At 48.9% G+C, this 16,464-nt stretch overlaps 1 protein-coding gene across 4 annotated transcripts in view; it reads right to left on the bottom strand.

The window, feature by feature from the left end:
• RAPGEF4 (Rap guanine nucleotide exchange factor 4) overlaps nt 1-16,464 on the bottom strand; it is a 328,711-nt gene that overhangs the window by 8,163 nt on the left and 304,084 nt on the right. For all 4 annotated transcript variants that reach the window (XM_062187806.1, XM_062187808.1, XM_062187815.1 and 1 more), the window contains 6 exons: nt 14,947-15,072; nt 14,352-14,530; nt 11,396-11,486; nt 7,038-7,088; nt 6,233-6,320; nt 5,807-5,871 (listed from right to left, as the gene is read on the bottom strand). In XM_062187806.1, coding sequence (XP_062043790.1) covers nt 5,807-5,871; nt 6,233-6,320; nt 7,038-7,088; nt 11,396-11,486; nt 14,352-14,530; nt 14,947-15,072 — 600 coding nt within the window. The remainder of the gene's footprint in view (nt 1-5,806; nt 5,872-6,232; nt 6,321-7,037; nt 7,089-11,395; nt 11,487-14,351; nt 14,531-14,946; nt 15,073-16,464) is intronic.

The raw sequence follows: 16,464 nt of genomic DNA, 5'->3' as shown, positions 1-16,464 counted from the left end.
TGAGGGACAGGCAAACCTGAGAGCCAAGGCCAGCTCCTTCCTAGGGCATGGGTTGCCCAGAGACCATGTCCAACGATGCTGTCCAGAGGAAAGAGTGACCACTGTGTGTGGGGGAGCCTGGCACAGGCCAGAGGCTCCTGGGCTACAGTCCCCAACACAAATGTCCTCCACGCTTCAACAGAGCTGAGGCCTGCTGAACCTCGTGGGCGCCACCTCGCCAGTGGGCCATTCTAGGTCACTGCCCCTCCCACGGGGACCTTCACTGCCTCCCGCAGTACCCGGAGCCTTTACAGCTGTGCTCAGCTTTTCTGGTCAGTTCTGCCCTGATGCTTGTGCTCTCCATCCAGGCTGCCTGCAGCTCCTCTGTTGCCCAAGAGGGGCAGACTCCCATGTCTGGGTTTCATGTCCAGACCAACAGGCCCTGCGGGCACTGCCACCTCCCACTGTTCCATCCGGGGCCTCCCACTCCCAGGCGCTTGCTCTCCCAGGCCACTCTGCCTCTCTGCTCCGGGGGCCCCGGGGAGGCTCTGCTCTGAGGCTCTTGCCTCCCTGACTGCAGGCCTCTTCTCTCTGCCTGCCCAGGGCAGTCTGTGTCTTCTCCTGTCTCCCTTTAAGAGCATCCTTGCTCTTACAGTGTGCCAGCTTGCTTTGTCTCTTCTTATATTCTGCCCCTACCTATTTGGTTCTCTCCCATCTCCATGCCTGTTAAATATAGGCTCTGAGCCATTCATCCTGGCTTAGCACATGTCAAACCACATGGCTATCATCTGATTATCTCACTCAGGTTGCCACATTTTTGGGACAATTTTTTTTTTTTTTTTTTTCTGCAACAAGATTCGGAAATACAACAGTCCTCCAGAAAGGTACTTCCTAGGAAATGGAATTTAAGAGATAAGCTTATTAGGGTGCAAAAAGTTTTAAGATCCATGTTTGTTTGTTTGTTTGTTTGTTTTTTTGTAGAACACATTTCCTATGAACCTTTTTAAGAACCCTTGTCTGCGTGGATTTCAAAGCTTCTTACATCAAAATAAAGTTTCTTTTTTTAATTCCACTTTGCAGGGACTTCAGGAAGTGCTCTTGTCTGTGGCCTCTCAGGCACAGAGATTGTGCCCATGAGAGCAACTGAGAGTAAGTGCAGACCACAGGGATGTGGGTGCCGGGCCAGCCTCCACTGTGCGTATCCCTGAGCAGGAAGCCGGAGTCCCTGCTCCCCACGGTTAACCTGCAACACCCAAGTGTACACAGGGGTGACACGCGTGACGCCTGCAGCCTACATTACAGATGACCCATGGGAGTTGCAGGCCAGGCACACATCGATCCTGGGCTCCTGTCTTTCTTGGGGGGAAGGGCAGGCAGATTCTGACTGGGAGGAGGGGAGACAGAGAACACCCCATCAGAACACAGGGTCAGTGCAGTCCCTTCCTGTCGGGTCGCGTTATGTCCAATGCACTGGGTCAGACGCTTCATCACCCCTCCTAATCAGACAGGAATCACTTCTGGATTCCGTCTCTGTTACATAAAATCCTTTAGAAATACCTGAGTGCCCTGTCCTACTTCACGAAGTCCAACCCTGGAATATAATTGGGTTATTCTCTTATTTGACAAGGATTTCTTGCAGAGTTGCAATGTGTCAGACACCTTTATGGGTTCTGGAGAATCATCAGGGGAGAAAACAGGGCACTAACATTGTCCCAGGGCAGACAGACTGTGAAGGGACAAGTCAGGCTCATCTCAGATTGTGGGACCAGCCATCAAGGCAGAGAGTGCTGGGCCGGGGGCAGGGGTGGAAGAGTGAGGCTGGAGGGGTGGTCAAGGAGGACTACTTGGGGGAGGGAATGAATGATGAGAAGGAGCCAGACAGGTGAAGACTAGGGGAAAAACATTTCAGGCAAGACCAACAGCTAGTGCAAAGGGCCTGTGGCAGAACAGATGTCACCAACGTGGACTGAGCACGAAGAGGCAACATGACATGAGGCTGCATGGGTGCTGAGGGTGCAAAGTCTACATTTTATTCTTTCATGCTGTTATTTCTAACTTGGCTTTGGTTCCCACTGGCACATCTGCAGGAAGTTCTCTCCCCTGTGTTTCACTTTTTGACATCTCATTTCTGATTCTTATGATCTAGTTGCTATCCCTCCTGTTGATTTTTTTGACTTTTAGCATTTCATATGTTTACATCTTACCTCCTCCAATGCACAGAATCCCCTAAAGGCCAAGGACTAGTTCCTAGAGATCTTTATATTTTCTAGTAAAATCTTTTGCCTGAACACACATGACACATGTTCCTCTGAAGCATACTCATTGGAAAATGTGCATTTAACCTGGTCTGCAAAATCTCTATAAAGAAACAAACTCTCAAAGGACTCCCGTTAGCTTCCCTTTGTGTTGGAGGCGCCTGGCAATCGGTGGCTTTGAACCTTTAGGTTTTGACTTAGAGATTTGTTTTTCTCCAGCTGGAGATAACAAGTCCGGTGCACTCTCCGTGAATCTTGTACTAATATTATTGGCAATAGAAAACCTATTGCTGCTAATTATGTAATGACATGCTTAGTGATACAAAAATAAAGGGATTTAAAAACATTTCCTTAGCGAATTAGCTTCTGTTAATGTTTCCAGATGTTTGCTCCATGCTTCTCAGTCCAAATAAAATGACTACCTTAAAAATCATATTCATAAATAAATCTACCTAAATAGAGTATGTCTGAAAACAGAACCAGCTTCTTAGCACACCAGCAACCGTGCCATCAGCATGCTTCCTGCAGCCTGGGAGAGTGGCAGCCGGCCAGCATATCATCCCCTAATCCGGGGCTGGTCTATCTCCTCAATGTTATAAATATTCATGCATGCCATGGAGAGAGACGAAGGGCTCGATTCAAACATTTTTTTGAATACTCCTTTATGTCGCCCCCAAATGAAAGAATGTCGGCCTTTTTATTTTTTTTTTTGCATAAGGATCAGAATGTGAATTCTTTTGTTCATACCCAGAAGTCCTGAAAACTAATATACAACAAATTCTCTAATCCGCATTTCATACCTCAAGGGTGAAGAAGCTCAAAATAAAAATACTCGGGGTTGGCACGGTGATTTGCTGTGATTGTGCAATGCAGCCACCAAGAAAAGGCATCTGTGTTCCTGGCTACCCTGGTGACTTCTGCCCCAGGCAGGGACTCCTCTGGGGACACAGCCCACCAGCTCCACAGAAGCCTTCCGTGCGGCTCTGCCCACCGCCTGGGCCTTGCCGGGGGGGTGATGGGGAGACACAGCATTGATACCAGCTTGAAAAGGAAGATGTGTCCTCCCCAAAGACCCAGCAGGAAGAGCAGCCGCTGCAGGTGGCAGCAGGGAGATGCGGTGGGGCTGAGCTGGCTTATTGGAAGAACATGTTGGGGAGTGGGCAACACGTGCCAGACGGATGGCAGCCAGGTTTAGCAAACATCACGCAGCCTTTGTGAAATGCCATTTCATTTTCCAACCTCATCCAGCTGACGGAAAGGCGATTCTGAAATCCAACTTTCTCACCGTAAATATAACTTCCAAGGTTGTCAAAGCAAAGTACTAACAGCATTCTTTCAATACCTTTTCTCCCCCTGTCTTTCAGAGTTATAAACCCCCCTAATTTTTAATGGGGCACATGAATACCCCCAAAGAAGGGTGACGTTTCCAAGCCTTCCTTTCATGTGAAAAAGTTTCTTGACAATAAGATGGGAGGCAAGTGCTGAGTGCAACTTCTGCCCCACCCCCGAAGGGACACAGTGTACCTCCACCTCCCTTCCTTTTGCCTGGGGCTGGAATGGGGACGTGGGGGCTGCCATCTTGGGCCACGTGGTTGGCAAAACAGCAAGAGCGCAGACGCCAGGAACCACACCTGCCTGGACTTTCAAGGGGGAAAGATATGAACTCATCTTGCTTCACGCATCACAGATTTAGGTTTCTGTGACTGCGGCTGAACTGCTTTCTCAGCTATCCCCTTGCTTTTCAGCAAAAGTGGACTTTTCTTTCCTCGTGGCTGGGCACAGAAGAATCTGAGGGCGCGAAGTGCAGAACCAGGAGGGGGCGCTCTCCTGGTATCCTCTGGCGATCTCGGTGTTGAGTTTGCAGGTTACAGAAGGGGACATCAACACCCCAGCATCGCGACAAGGCAAATTTTGGCCTTCCCAGTCAACAGCTGAGTTTGTGGCCCTCGCTGCTCTTGCTTGTTCTGTTTGGTTAACTGTAGTGGTGAAAAGTTCTGAAGCTCAGGGCTTTTGGAAACCCTGACGCCTCCATCTCTGTACCTGTGTGTATTTTACAGCTAAAAGGCTGGGTCATCCCCCTCTCAGTTTGCTTTTCTGCATAACTGATCCAGAAGCTTCCTTACTCATTTGCTAAATGTGTCACTTCCGGAAAACATGTTTTCTTCTGAAAAAGCAGGGATAATGTTTAATTCTCTGTACTAATAGGTGAGCCAAGGATTTTTTTTTTTTTTACTTTGATCAAAAATTACTAAAGTGATGGAGTAACAGAGATGTTCACAGCCTGCCTTTGATGGGGGGAGGAAGCTGAGAAAACATCTGCCCTCTGGTCTAGAGTGTCCCTGACGAGTGTGCACCCACGTGCTGTCCCCTAAGCAGCTGAAGACCCAGGAACCTAGTGTCCAGGCTGGACTTTGCCCTAAGCTCGTTCCCCAAGCTGAGCGGTGCTGATCCTCACAGGATTACCACGGGCTGTTTCACATTGCCCCGGAGTCACTCACACGGGCTCCAGTTCAAGAAATTAGAATGGTTCTCTGATAAGACTTCTTTAGCACTCTATGGCTATACACCACGGACCTACCAATAACCCAGAGAGAGATGGAGCGGGCGTGAGTCCCATTTTCTGTTGGGGAAGGCGACCCGCAGAGAAATTAAGGAACGGCTACAAAGTGATGCAACTGAGTAATGAGCCTCGTGCCTCCTGAATTCCAGGTCCTGGGCTTTTGCCGCAGCATCAGAGGCACGTCGCTCATCCTAAGCTGGGGAAAATGCTCACCCACCCAGAGACAAAACACTACACCGCTCCATCCACCCGGGCTGCAGCCAGTGGATTTAGACGACAAGGGGCCATTCCTTTACCACGCAGTATGTAGCTAAAGAAAGGTTTTTGTGTGACTTGTTTTATTGCTTGACAAAAGATAAGAAAATCAACTGCAAGGCAACTCACACCAGGCAACACTGCCTCGTTTTCTGTTTTGCTTTCTTTTGCCACATAGGGTGACTGGAAAGTAACCAATACTTGCATGCCAGGTCCACATCGGTTATTGTAAAACATTTTTTGTTGTTGTTGTTGTTGTCGTTGCAAAGATGCCCAGGTTCCCTCTCTGAACTTGGGTGAACCTCACTGGGGTAAAGCCACACACATTTGGATGACTACTCCATAGTAAAGATCTGCTACGGAGTTGCCTTTGACCTCCGTGCCCGCAAGTGGGGCCGGGCAGTTCACCATCTCAAAGGCATCCTGGGGCAGCCTGCCTCCACAAACCTCACAACACAACAACAACACGGAAGCCACTCTGCAACATCCGTGCATTTTAGCGACAGGCAGCCCAACGTGGAAATACAGAGCTTCAAAGCTGCTGCTGGGAGCCCCGGCACAAAGGCTGCACAATTTCACAAAACAGAACTGGCGGAACACAACAGCGAGCTGGCGGGGACCGAGTGTTTCCAAACTCTTTTTTGTGTAGCTACCTTTGTCACGCGGCAGCACCTATGGAAATTGTTTCCTTTGTTAGTACGAATGCAAATTTCATGTTAAAAAAACATTGTGGTTAAGGTTACAATACGGCACGTACCATTTTTTCAAAGTTTACTAGATTGTCAGTGAAAGTCTTGTTCCCCTCATGAGTAAATGTCATATCTGTAAAGAAATAAAAGCCACATTCTAATCACGAGCCGAAATATGTCACACTAAGAAAGCACAATAGCACCATTAGATTATGCTGCTGGATTTGCATAACACTGCAGATGGGGAAAAAAGCTGATAATAGTTCCTTTTATGTTAGGTGTTTAACTTTCTAAATCACTTCACCTGAGATTAGTAAAATCTCTAAACTAACCCTCTGCTTTGCTAACCAGTCTTCCCAGTCCCGGATGCCCGCTCCTGCGCCCATCTTCCCGGCCCTTCCAGAACAGGCGGGGCTTAGAGGAGAGGGCGGGGCTGGCAGGATGGCATCATTCTCCCAGGAGCGCTCTGGCCAGGTGCACTTTCCTCGGATTACCTTTAATGAGCAGAGGCATGAAGGGGATGAGAGGAGCCTCCAGCTTGGCCACCGTCAGCCTGTACGCCCTGTGGTTTCTCGAAGGATCCTTAGGAGAGAGACAAAGAGAAGTCGGGAGTCAGGGCCTAGTGACTCATGCGTGGCCCACCTTCCTCAACCCACAACCAGGTATTCCTGAGTCAGCAAGTGCAGCTGTGGACGAACGTAGACAGAACCAAAGAGAACCGAGGCGTGTCTTAAGACAGCTTCAGATTTGCCTCCAGAGGCCACCGGGGAGAGGCTCCCTTTGATGCAACCCTGAGCTGTCAAAGCAACCTGCCGCAGGAGCTCCCGTTCGCCTGAGGCCCCAGCGCCTCCCTGGGAGGTTGGCTCACCCCGTCTCTGCCCCGTCCAGCCAGACTGGTCCAACCTGCCCTCTGAAACCACCCTTCTGGGGACTGCTAGCAGTCCTACTCACTGGGTTTGTCTGCGGACACCTCCCAGCCAATGGGGAGAAACCATTTTTGGCAAACCAAGGGAGAGGCAGCTTCCGAGCCATCAGGGACCGGAGCTGCAGGAAGGGGCCCCTGCTTTTCTTAGTTACACAAATCGACCTTATGCGGGACATCAGTCCTCCTTAAGTTAGTTCCTGTGGGTGCCATCCATTAGTCAGACATGCTTGTTTTAGCAGCACTAAAAGGGATCATAAACTTCTTAAAGTCAGACAAGGACAGATAAAATTTCCGAAATGAGAACTTCGACTCAGCTAATCAGAAATTGGATTAATGCAGATGGTGAACAGAATAGAGGAGCCACTGTCACTTACCATTAAACTTTCAAACTCGGCATAGAACTTCTTGAACTTGCTGGGCAGTTTCTGTTAATGAAATGAAAGTGCCACATAGATACGTCAGGCTCAATATCTAGATTTGTATCCTGAGTTACCATTGCTAGGGGAAGTGGATTTCTTTTGGCTCTTAATCAAACATCTGAGACAAGCCAGACTATAATCTGTCTTGTCACTTGAGAATAAGCCTCTGGAATATGGAGGACTTGACTCTTAAAAGTCTTTACCTGCTTGGACCAAAAGTAACTACTTCTAGAATGTACTACTTCTAGAATGTTCTCTGAATTGAAGGCTTCATAAAAAGGACTGCAGTGCCCACACCCCCAGTGCTCTGGACTCACCACCCTGCACCGCCTCCCTTTTTTTTTCTTAATTCGCTGACTCCCGCAATAAACTTAATTCAGAGAATATCAGAATTAAAAGAGCTTCAGAAATTATCTATCTCAACCCTCATGCTCCCTTACAAAGTAAGCCACATGAGAAGAGGGCTCTGTATGGGATTTGTTCATTGCTTCCTCAGTGCCTACAGAGTGCTGGCTCCATAGGAGGTGCTCAGTATCTATTAGACTGCATGAAACATGCATTGCACAGAGGAAAGAAATTAAGGTTCAATTTGATTTAAGTTTTATTTATTATTTATGTATTTGAAAGGCGGAGCAACAGAGAGAGAGAGACAGAGACAGAGAGACAGAGAGAGAGAGAGACAGAGAGAACAGAGAGAGAATCAGAGATCTTCCACCGGGTGGTTCACTTCCCAGCCCCAGTGCCCACAATAGCCACTGCTGGACCAGGCCGAAGACAGAAGTCAGGCACTCAAGCTGGATCTCCGACGAGGGTGGTAGGAACCCGAGCGCTTGGCCATCATCTGCTGCTTCCCAGGCACATTAGCGGAAAGCTAAATCGGAAGTGGCGGCAGACCCGGTCCTGGGCACTCTTATGTGGGATGCAGGCATCCCGAGCAGCAGCATAACCTGCTGCACCACACTGTCCGTCCCAATCTCAAGGTCAAACATCCCAAGTCATGCAGCTTGTTTTCATTGGCGTATCTGTGATCTGCACCAGCTCCCTCCTTCTCTAACGCCTCTCTTACATACTCTATGCTTTCTCTGCTTTGCTGTAATACAAAAACGCATAAGTTCCATAATGGATCATGTTCCCATGTTTGTATTTTGGGATCTAATTCATCACCACTCAGCACACCCACAGCTCTACCCTCAGTAAGGCAATATTAAAGCACCCTTCAGCTGACTGGTTCCCACCTTGCTTAGGGTTTCAGTTTCTAGAAAGTTGAACATTTCTCTTCTGAAGGAGCAAAGGCAGGGTGGAATAGCACAGAAAAGCTTCCCATCCTGAGTCTGGGAGTGCTGGCCATGTCTCAGGCCTCAGAGCTACCCCGTTCAGTTCTGCGTCACACAGGAGAGTCACCTCCAACAGGTGATTCACCAGGTAAGCCTCTACAATTCCACAGAAGGGCTCCCCTCTCCTCTCACATCTGAATCCCTCTGTCACATTCGCGTGTAAGCATCTTTACAAAGGCCCATTTTGTTTCTAGCAAATAGCCTCACGGACATCCTCCGAACACATTTTCCTCCTGATAGGCTTACTCAGAAGTAGTCCAACAACTGAGAGCTAGCTGGACATGAAGGGGTGCAGGGATGTGATTCCACATGGGCTACCTACTTCACCAGGCACACCATCCATTCTAAAAATCAGACCTTTTTCAGTTAGACCAAAGTGTCCATAGCCATCGACCAGTTTGGGCTAGACGTCTGTCACTGTGTTTCTTCCTTTACTTAGCTTGTGTTAAGTCAAAGGCATCACTGCACCCAGGAATAACATTTTTATGGTTCTCCATGCGATTTCTTTCTTTCATTCTCTCTCTCTCTCTCTTTCTTTCTTTTTTTTCTTTTTTCTTTTCTTCTTTTTTTTTTTTTTTTTGACAGGCAGAGTGGACAGTGAGAGAGACAGAGAGAAAGGTCTTCATTTTCCGTTGGTTCATCCCCCAATGGCCGCTGCGGCTGGCTCACTGCAGCCGGCGCACCACGCTGATCCGAAGCCAGGAGCCAGGTGCTTCTCCTGGTCTCCCAAGCGGGTGCAGGTCCCAAACACTTGGGCCATCCTCCACTGCACTCCCGGGCCACAGCAGAGAGCTGGCCTGGAAGAGGGGCAACCGGGAAAGAATCCGGCGCCCTAACGGGGACTAGAACCTGGGTTGCTGGTGCCGCAGGCAGAGGATTAGCCTATTGAGCCGCGGCGCTGGCCTTCCATGCGATTTCTGGGCACATCCCATGCTTTGAGAGCAGGGTTCCCCACAGGGGCCATTTTGCCAATCCAGGGACACATGCAGATGTCTACAACCTTTCTTTTTTTTTTTTGGCCTCAACTGGAGTGGGATGTAGCAAGAGGAGCCACCGAAATAGGGTGGGCAGTGGCTAGGGATGCTGTGAGGACCCAGCAGTGCACAAGATGGTCCCCTAATGTCGCAAGGCCATGTTCAAGTCCATGGTTCTTGTCTCACTTGAGCCCGTCCCTTGGCCATGTGGCTAAGCTTTGTCTTCTATCATGTTCATTAACTGTTAAACCCATGTTCTGTCATTCCTTGTGGCCAGGCACCATTCCTCACAGCACTCATGGCCACCACAATCTTCACTGGAGTGGGATGGGAAGCCCTTGAGAAGTTCTTGGCAAATACAGGTAGATGAAAACAGCATCCGTGATGCTTTTGAGTGAACGCTCTTCCTATAGGACTGCGTAGTTACAGTGCCCCTTTGGAAAACAAAGGCTTATAAGTAATGACAGGTTCATGTCTTTTCAGCAGCAGACACTGAGGACAACAGAAGCTCACAGGCTCGGCATACTCCTATACCCAGTGAGACTGAAGGCTTGGCCAGTTAGCTGTCTCCTTTGCTGGCCAGGGCCAGTTAGTTATCTCTTACAGCCTGCACCCTCTCCAGCTGCTTCTTGGTCCCTTTAGATCAGAAGAAGGGACGCAGACCCTGTTTGCACAGGCTCTGCTCGGCTCTCTGGCTGCTGTGACGTCATCCCTGCACCTGCCGTCCTGGACCCCTAAGAGGCTTTGGGCCTTTTTTGATTTTTCCCACCCAATTCATCTGGGATCTTTCAGGGGGATTAGAAGCTAGAAGCGGGCTGGCAAGGCAGAGTGCCTCAGGGGGAACCCTGGGTCTCTAGAGATTCCAAAAGCCTTGGGCTGTAAGACAGGGGAGCTGCACAATGGCCTCGTGGCTTGGATGTACTGGCAGCACTAAGTGTGTCCTTTCGCTCGGTGGAAGATGACCCAGCTGCGTGGCACACGGGCCTCACCACTTCCCTCATTCCTATATTCAGGGCATGAGCTGCTGTGTGCTACATCTGCCCGGAATTTTAAGAGAAACCCAAGACAGAAGGACTTGTGAGGGCCTGCCCTATAAACAATGGAAACATTTAGGAGGGATAGGAAAACAAAGTGCTTTCAAGAGGGAAATGGAGAAGAACATAATTTCAAGGCACAGCTCAGAGATGCGAGCAGCTGCTTTGAAGCGTCCTGCAAACGCAGTGTCTGTGCCACATGCCTCCTTCTCTCTCTGGGTCCCACGCACACAGACTTCTTTATTTTTAGTATGACTCTATTTTTGGGTGTATGTCCTATCAGAGATCAGTATTTCTTCAGCCACAAGCCACGTGTAAGAGGCCAAGCAGATTTTGCCTACTGAGCTAACAATAAATGAAGATGTTTCCCGGCTTGAATAACCGACTGTCAACAAGCCACTCATCACAGGGACATTTGCTACAGACATTCACAAACACACCTGTATAACTTTTGCCCTGAACTGAAAAGGAACTGACTGCTGTTTCCCTGAGCAGGGAGAAGTCAGCCAGGTGGTCCAGCGACAGTCAGGATTTCAGCTGTGCCAGGCAGTTGGTCTCCTGGCTACTTCTCCCATGGGCAAAGTGACTACTCGGTAAAAACAGATCTTCTGGCCTCTCCATCGTAGGTAAGGTTTGTAGCAAAAGCAAGAAGCAGACATTGAGAGGACAACAGGATCTATAAGCAACACTCACTCCAGCACTGTTGTTCCTTCCCATTCCCCTGGGGAGCTGGACGGCAAAGCTGAGAGCCCCCCACCCCCCAGATCCCCCTCCTGCAAAAGAACAATGTCTTTTCCAATTCTCTCTTGGAGGAAAGTAGCCAAAGGAGACAGTTCACCTCCCTCCAAGGGTCCCGCGTTCCTGCATTGTGATACCAGTGTGAGTGATAGTTCTATAAAAACCGCTCACTGGTGAGCCAGTGTTTTCATCCTTAAGGCAAAAGTCACAGCTGGATCCCAGCTGCAGCTTACCTCCCACGTGAGTGCCAAGCGGCTCACGGCTACGTTGCTGAGTCCCATGACGATGGCAAAAAAGGAATTCAGATTTCTGTACTCCTTACAGCTGAAACACAAGAGGCGCGGGATTGAGTAAAAGGCCACTTTTGAGTGAGATTAAAAAAAAAAAAAAAAAAACAGGAGAGTGCGATTTTCTGCTGGTCATTAATATTCGTCAGGACTCCTTTCTGCGAACAGGCAATGATAGATTTAATGCACTCTATAAGTTCCGCTTGGGTGACCGTGTGCTGCTGTTGGGTTTCTCGCTGTCATTTCACGGCGTTGATGGCTTTGGTCATTGAGGTTTGGGTTTTGAGAAGTAATTTAAAGATACCTCCCCCAGGAGTTGTTATCATCATCCCAAACTCGCCAACAGCCTCAGAGGACCTGCAGGGAAGCAGCGCGTGGGACAGGAGCAGGGGATGAGAAGTGTTCTTGGAGACTTCCAGCCCTACACCCTGCAGGTGGGCCCCTGCCCCACCCCTGGGGTGGGGACCAAGGAGTCGCAATGCTACGGCTACCGGCCACCGGCCACCGGGGTTCCATCTGCTGAACAAATGCTGCTAATTTACTGAAAGCTTAACTTACAAGGCCTGATCCCTATGGGCTGGCCTTTGACTCTCAAGGGGCTTCAGAGCTAAGAAATAATCCAAACAGCTGACAAAATCTCTGTGCTTTTCTGAGGTGCTGAAGCTGTGTCCGTAAGCTACTATCAGCTGGCAAGAATATACATTTGGGAAGGAGGCACGTGGACCAAGCCCAGAAATGCTTATTAGAATGGCGAGATTTAGGTAGTAGGTTCAACTGAAAAAAAATATATACAGAAACCCCCGACTTCTTCATACCAGGTCCCTGAGAAGGGAGAGAATTCATTTTGTAAAAAGCACAAATCCTTTGTCTCAATATGGTTATCGAAGCTGACTACATCATAATTAAATCCCATTTGGATTCACATTTTGTGAAGGGCTACATTGTTGCATTTGCCATCCAGGATGTCCTTACAAAGGTAACAATAAGTAATTCTAAGTGGTCTGTGGGGAAATGAGAAAATATATTTCGGAGTTGACCAGCCCCATTCCTGAGAGAGCAGGGGAGGCCTTGGCTGTAGCGCTCAGATCAGGGGCTGACGTCACTCAGGAGACCCGAGGTGGAAGGCAGCAGGTGCGACCCCCTGCATGTGTTTGCTTTTGTCTTGTGCCCATGATCTTGAAAGAACAAACGCAAGACTGTGGACCTGCCTTTCTGGTCACTGCTCTGTTTCTAACTCTTGGAAAGCCATGACATTTCTCCATGGCCCAGTCTCCTCACACGGAAACAAAGGCATAATGACACCTGCTCCTCCTCCCCTCCTTCCCCCTAACTTCATAAACTTCAAGACAGGGCCACGATCTTGCAGAAAACAGGCAGAAGTCCTCTAAAGACAGCAAACCAAACAGATGCTACGGCCACTGGATTTCCATCTCACGCTTACAGATCTGGGATTTGTGAACGTCTACAATCTTCCCCAGCTGGGCTGTGTAAACAGCTCCACTCTGGGACAGCAAGCTCAGCGCAGGACTTAATCGTGGTTAATAATATAAACCAATTTATACCGGAGGCCAGGTCCACCTACTCATTCACATAATCAGAAGGCAGAGGGATAAGAAAGGCAAAAACATGTAAAAAAACAAAATCCTGGGTTTTTCAAAAGGCTCTCCTGCGTTGCTTCAGTAACGTAACAGGATTAGGCCCCCAGGGATTTGCTGACCTCCCACATTTGCGTGCAGATTGCTTCTCTCTCCTCCTCCTGGTTGCCTCCGGCACTGCCAGGCTACAGTGCAGAGAGAAAGCACACATTGTCATAGTTTCCATAATCAACTCATTCCAAATCCGTGAGGGCATTTGTCCCTTGCAGCAAGCCTGCTCAGGCTGCTAGGGAAAGTGGCTTCGCTCTGAGCCAGGAATTCACAAGCAACGTTTCACCAAATCTCTCTTCCCGAGGCCAGCTTTTCCCAAGGAAGAGCTAGCAGCCCTTGATTCCAAGGCCTTTGGTATTCTGTTGGACCCTCACCTTTCTGGCAAAATAACTCAAGGCATCTGTCAAGCTGAGAGCTACAAAACGCCGTTGAGCTGCCTTTACTTCTTTGTTTAGCGCTGTATGGGATCTAAACTGTTTGGCTCAAGGAAGTGGCCTAGCCCAGGTCACTGGCACTCCCCACCTTCCTCTGCTTGAGCTCCCGGCATTTAGAAAAGGAAAGGAGTCTCACAGCCACAGGCCGCATTTAGCATTTTATTTTTAGCACAGTGGTGATACCAAAAACATGGAAGTAAACAGGAGGTTGTCAGGCATATCCAAATAGCAGGAGAAGATTAAATTCATGTCAGGGAGCTAACTGGCCCCTGCAGTAAATAAATTGTTTCCCATGAAGTGCTGGTAAATAGAATATTTATAAGATGTCTGCTTTTCCTGATGCTCATGGAGATGATTTTCACGTGCCAGGTTACCTCGCCTTTCTGCATGTTACTGATTTGATTCTGGCCAAGTTGGACGCACGCTGTTGTAGACGCATGTTCCACTGCCCTCTACTGGTCAGAATGTGTCATGCTGGACACACTGGCAGGCATAGCCTTTCAAGGGGAATTTTGGGGGAAATTTGGGGGCTCCAGGACCCTTTCATCTGAAGGAGGCAAGGAAATCTGAGTAGGCCAGGGCAAGAAGAGGTCACAGCTTTGACTCCAGCATCAATGCTACAAGTTATTAATTCAGATATTGATGTCGAACGTTACAAAAGCTCAAAGAAATTCCTCTTTTCCATGAATTCAGTTATTTTTGAGTCCTTGTGCATACGCTGCTCCCATAGCCTGCTTTATTCCCAAGGTATAGTCTAAGAAAGCAAAACAAAGACATAGCTCAAAAGGGTTATTCTTCCTCTTCCAAGCTAAAGATACTTACTGAGCTGCAATCTTAATAAATTTTTTTAAGAGCTGCACACGCTTGCTGAGCTGGGAACACAGGCAAATCTCAGTGATGACCCAGAACTGGATTTCATTAAATCTTCTCAGGAACAGATCCAAGTTGGCTGTGGTCTTTTTAAAATTGTGTCTTCCAAATGTGTGATAGATTAGCTCCAGCTAGAAAAGCAAGGAAAACAATGTCTCTTAAGGGTTGGATTTTTAAAATCCAGCAAGCTTGCATGGCTTGGCCGTTGGTTTCTCTGTTTTATTGGTCAACGAATGCGAGCAAATGCAGCCACCAACTGAGACGCAGCCTGTCCCACGGATTTGAAGGACTTCCAGGAGTCTTGTGAAATATATAAATAGAAGCAAGATTTTGTTGGCTGAATATATGCAGGAAGGCATGGCATACCGAAAACCATAAAGGTTTTCCTCTAATATTCAAAGGCTTTGTAACGGGCCTTATTTATAACCTCAGTATGCAAACAGATCGTCACGTGGTTCCTCTCCTGCCACGCGTATTAACGCTCACAGCGGGCTTTGGCCACAATTGTCAGGGAACCCATGGATGGCGGCCCCCCGGGGCCCCTTACCTCATGCACACAGTTGAAGAGCTCCCAGTCGTAAATCGTCATCTGGTATGCCAGGTCTTTGGAGCTCATTAGTTCAAAAGTTGCCACGGTCCCAACAGTTGGGCCCTCTTGTTCTGCGAGTGGGGTCTGTGAATAATAAGACAGTCATGGATCAAAATCTCAGAGCCATGTGCTGAGTGCTGAATGCTGTCAGGAGCGTCTCAGGAGAAAGGATCCCTGCAAGCCTACAGGACTAGCCTGAAAGAGGAAGGGGATGCCTTTGTTCACAGTGTGGCTGGCTGCAGTGGCATCTTCTGTGCTGTGTCATCACCATCATTACGGCCGATTCTGCTGGCAAACGTGGAGCATGGAAGATAAGCTGCCAGGAAGGGTGCCCCGTGGAGGCTGTGTGTCGATTGCGTGAGCCTGTGAGCTCCCTGCGAATTCTTCCATTTCCCCAGAAAGATGGAAGACGTTCTTGGTGACACCTTGCTTCCTGCTTCCCACTGAAACCGCAGCCCAGCGGGTCCTGCCAAGGCCATGTGGGACCGTCAGCCTCAGTGCCCCTTATGCAGACTGGGCACGGAGCTACAGCTGCTGCATCTCCACCCCTGGTGATGCACTGCCCGGGAAACATGTGGTGGGAGACGGAGATGGACACCCATGGGCTGAGACTGCCAGCCAACCCCTCGACTCTCTGGCAGGGCTTAAGCTGAGCACGCTACTCCCCTGGTCCTGGAGTCTGGGGCTGGCTATTTGACGATAAAGCTGTGCTACCTTCTGGAAGGCCTGTAGTCAAAGGTTTTTATTTGATGTACTTACCTCAGGTGTCCTTTGTGAGAAATGATCTGAAGTGTTTTTCCTTAGTGAGAGGAATGATACACACACATAGGAATATATGTATAGAATGAGAGTGCTTCGAATAGCGCATAGAACATGGAATGCAAAGGTAATGCACATTTTCCACAAGCCTTTTGAAGGCCCCTTGTGTATTAATATCTAGCACAAAATAGGTAATAGCCTCTGCTATGGTGCCAAGCATCCCATATGGGTGCAGGTTTGAGTCTCAGGTGCTCCATTTCTGATCCAGTTCCCTGCTATGGCCTGGGAAAGCAGCAGAGAATGGGCCCCTGAACCCATGTGGGAGACCCAGAAGAAGCCCTTGGCTCCTGGCTTCAGATTGGCCCAGTTGCCCAGTTTTGGTTGCTGCGGACATTTAAGGAGTGAATCAACAGATAGAAGACCCCTCTCTCTCTCTTTCTCTCTCTCTCTGTAGCCCTGTCTAAAAAAATTAGCATGATGCTAACCATATTGGGAAATTCAATATTGATGTCAGAAGTACTAGTACTGGGGCCGGCACTATGACGCAGCAGGTAAAGCCGCCGCCTGCAGCACCGGCATCCCATATGGGTGCCAGTTTGAGTCCTGGCTGCCCCGCTTCCGATCCAGCTCTCTGCTATGGCCTGGGGAAGATGGCCCAAGTCCTTGGGCCCCTGCACCCACACGGGAGACCCAGATGAAGCTCCTGGCTTTGGATCG

This window comes from Lepus europaeus, chromosome 1, assembly GCF_033115175.1.
Source record: "Lepus europaeus isolate LE1 chromosome 1, mLepTim1.pri, whole genome shotgun sequence".
In the NCBI taxonomy this organism is placed as follows: Eukaryota; Metazoa; Chordata; class Mammalia; order Lagomorpha; family Leporidae; genus Lepus; species Lepus europaeus.
This window is presented reverse-complemented; position numbering and strand designations above follow the sequence as displayed.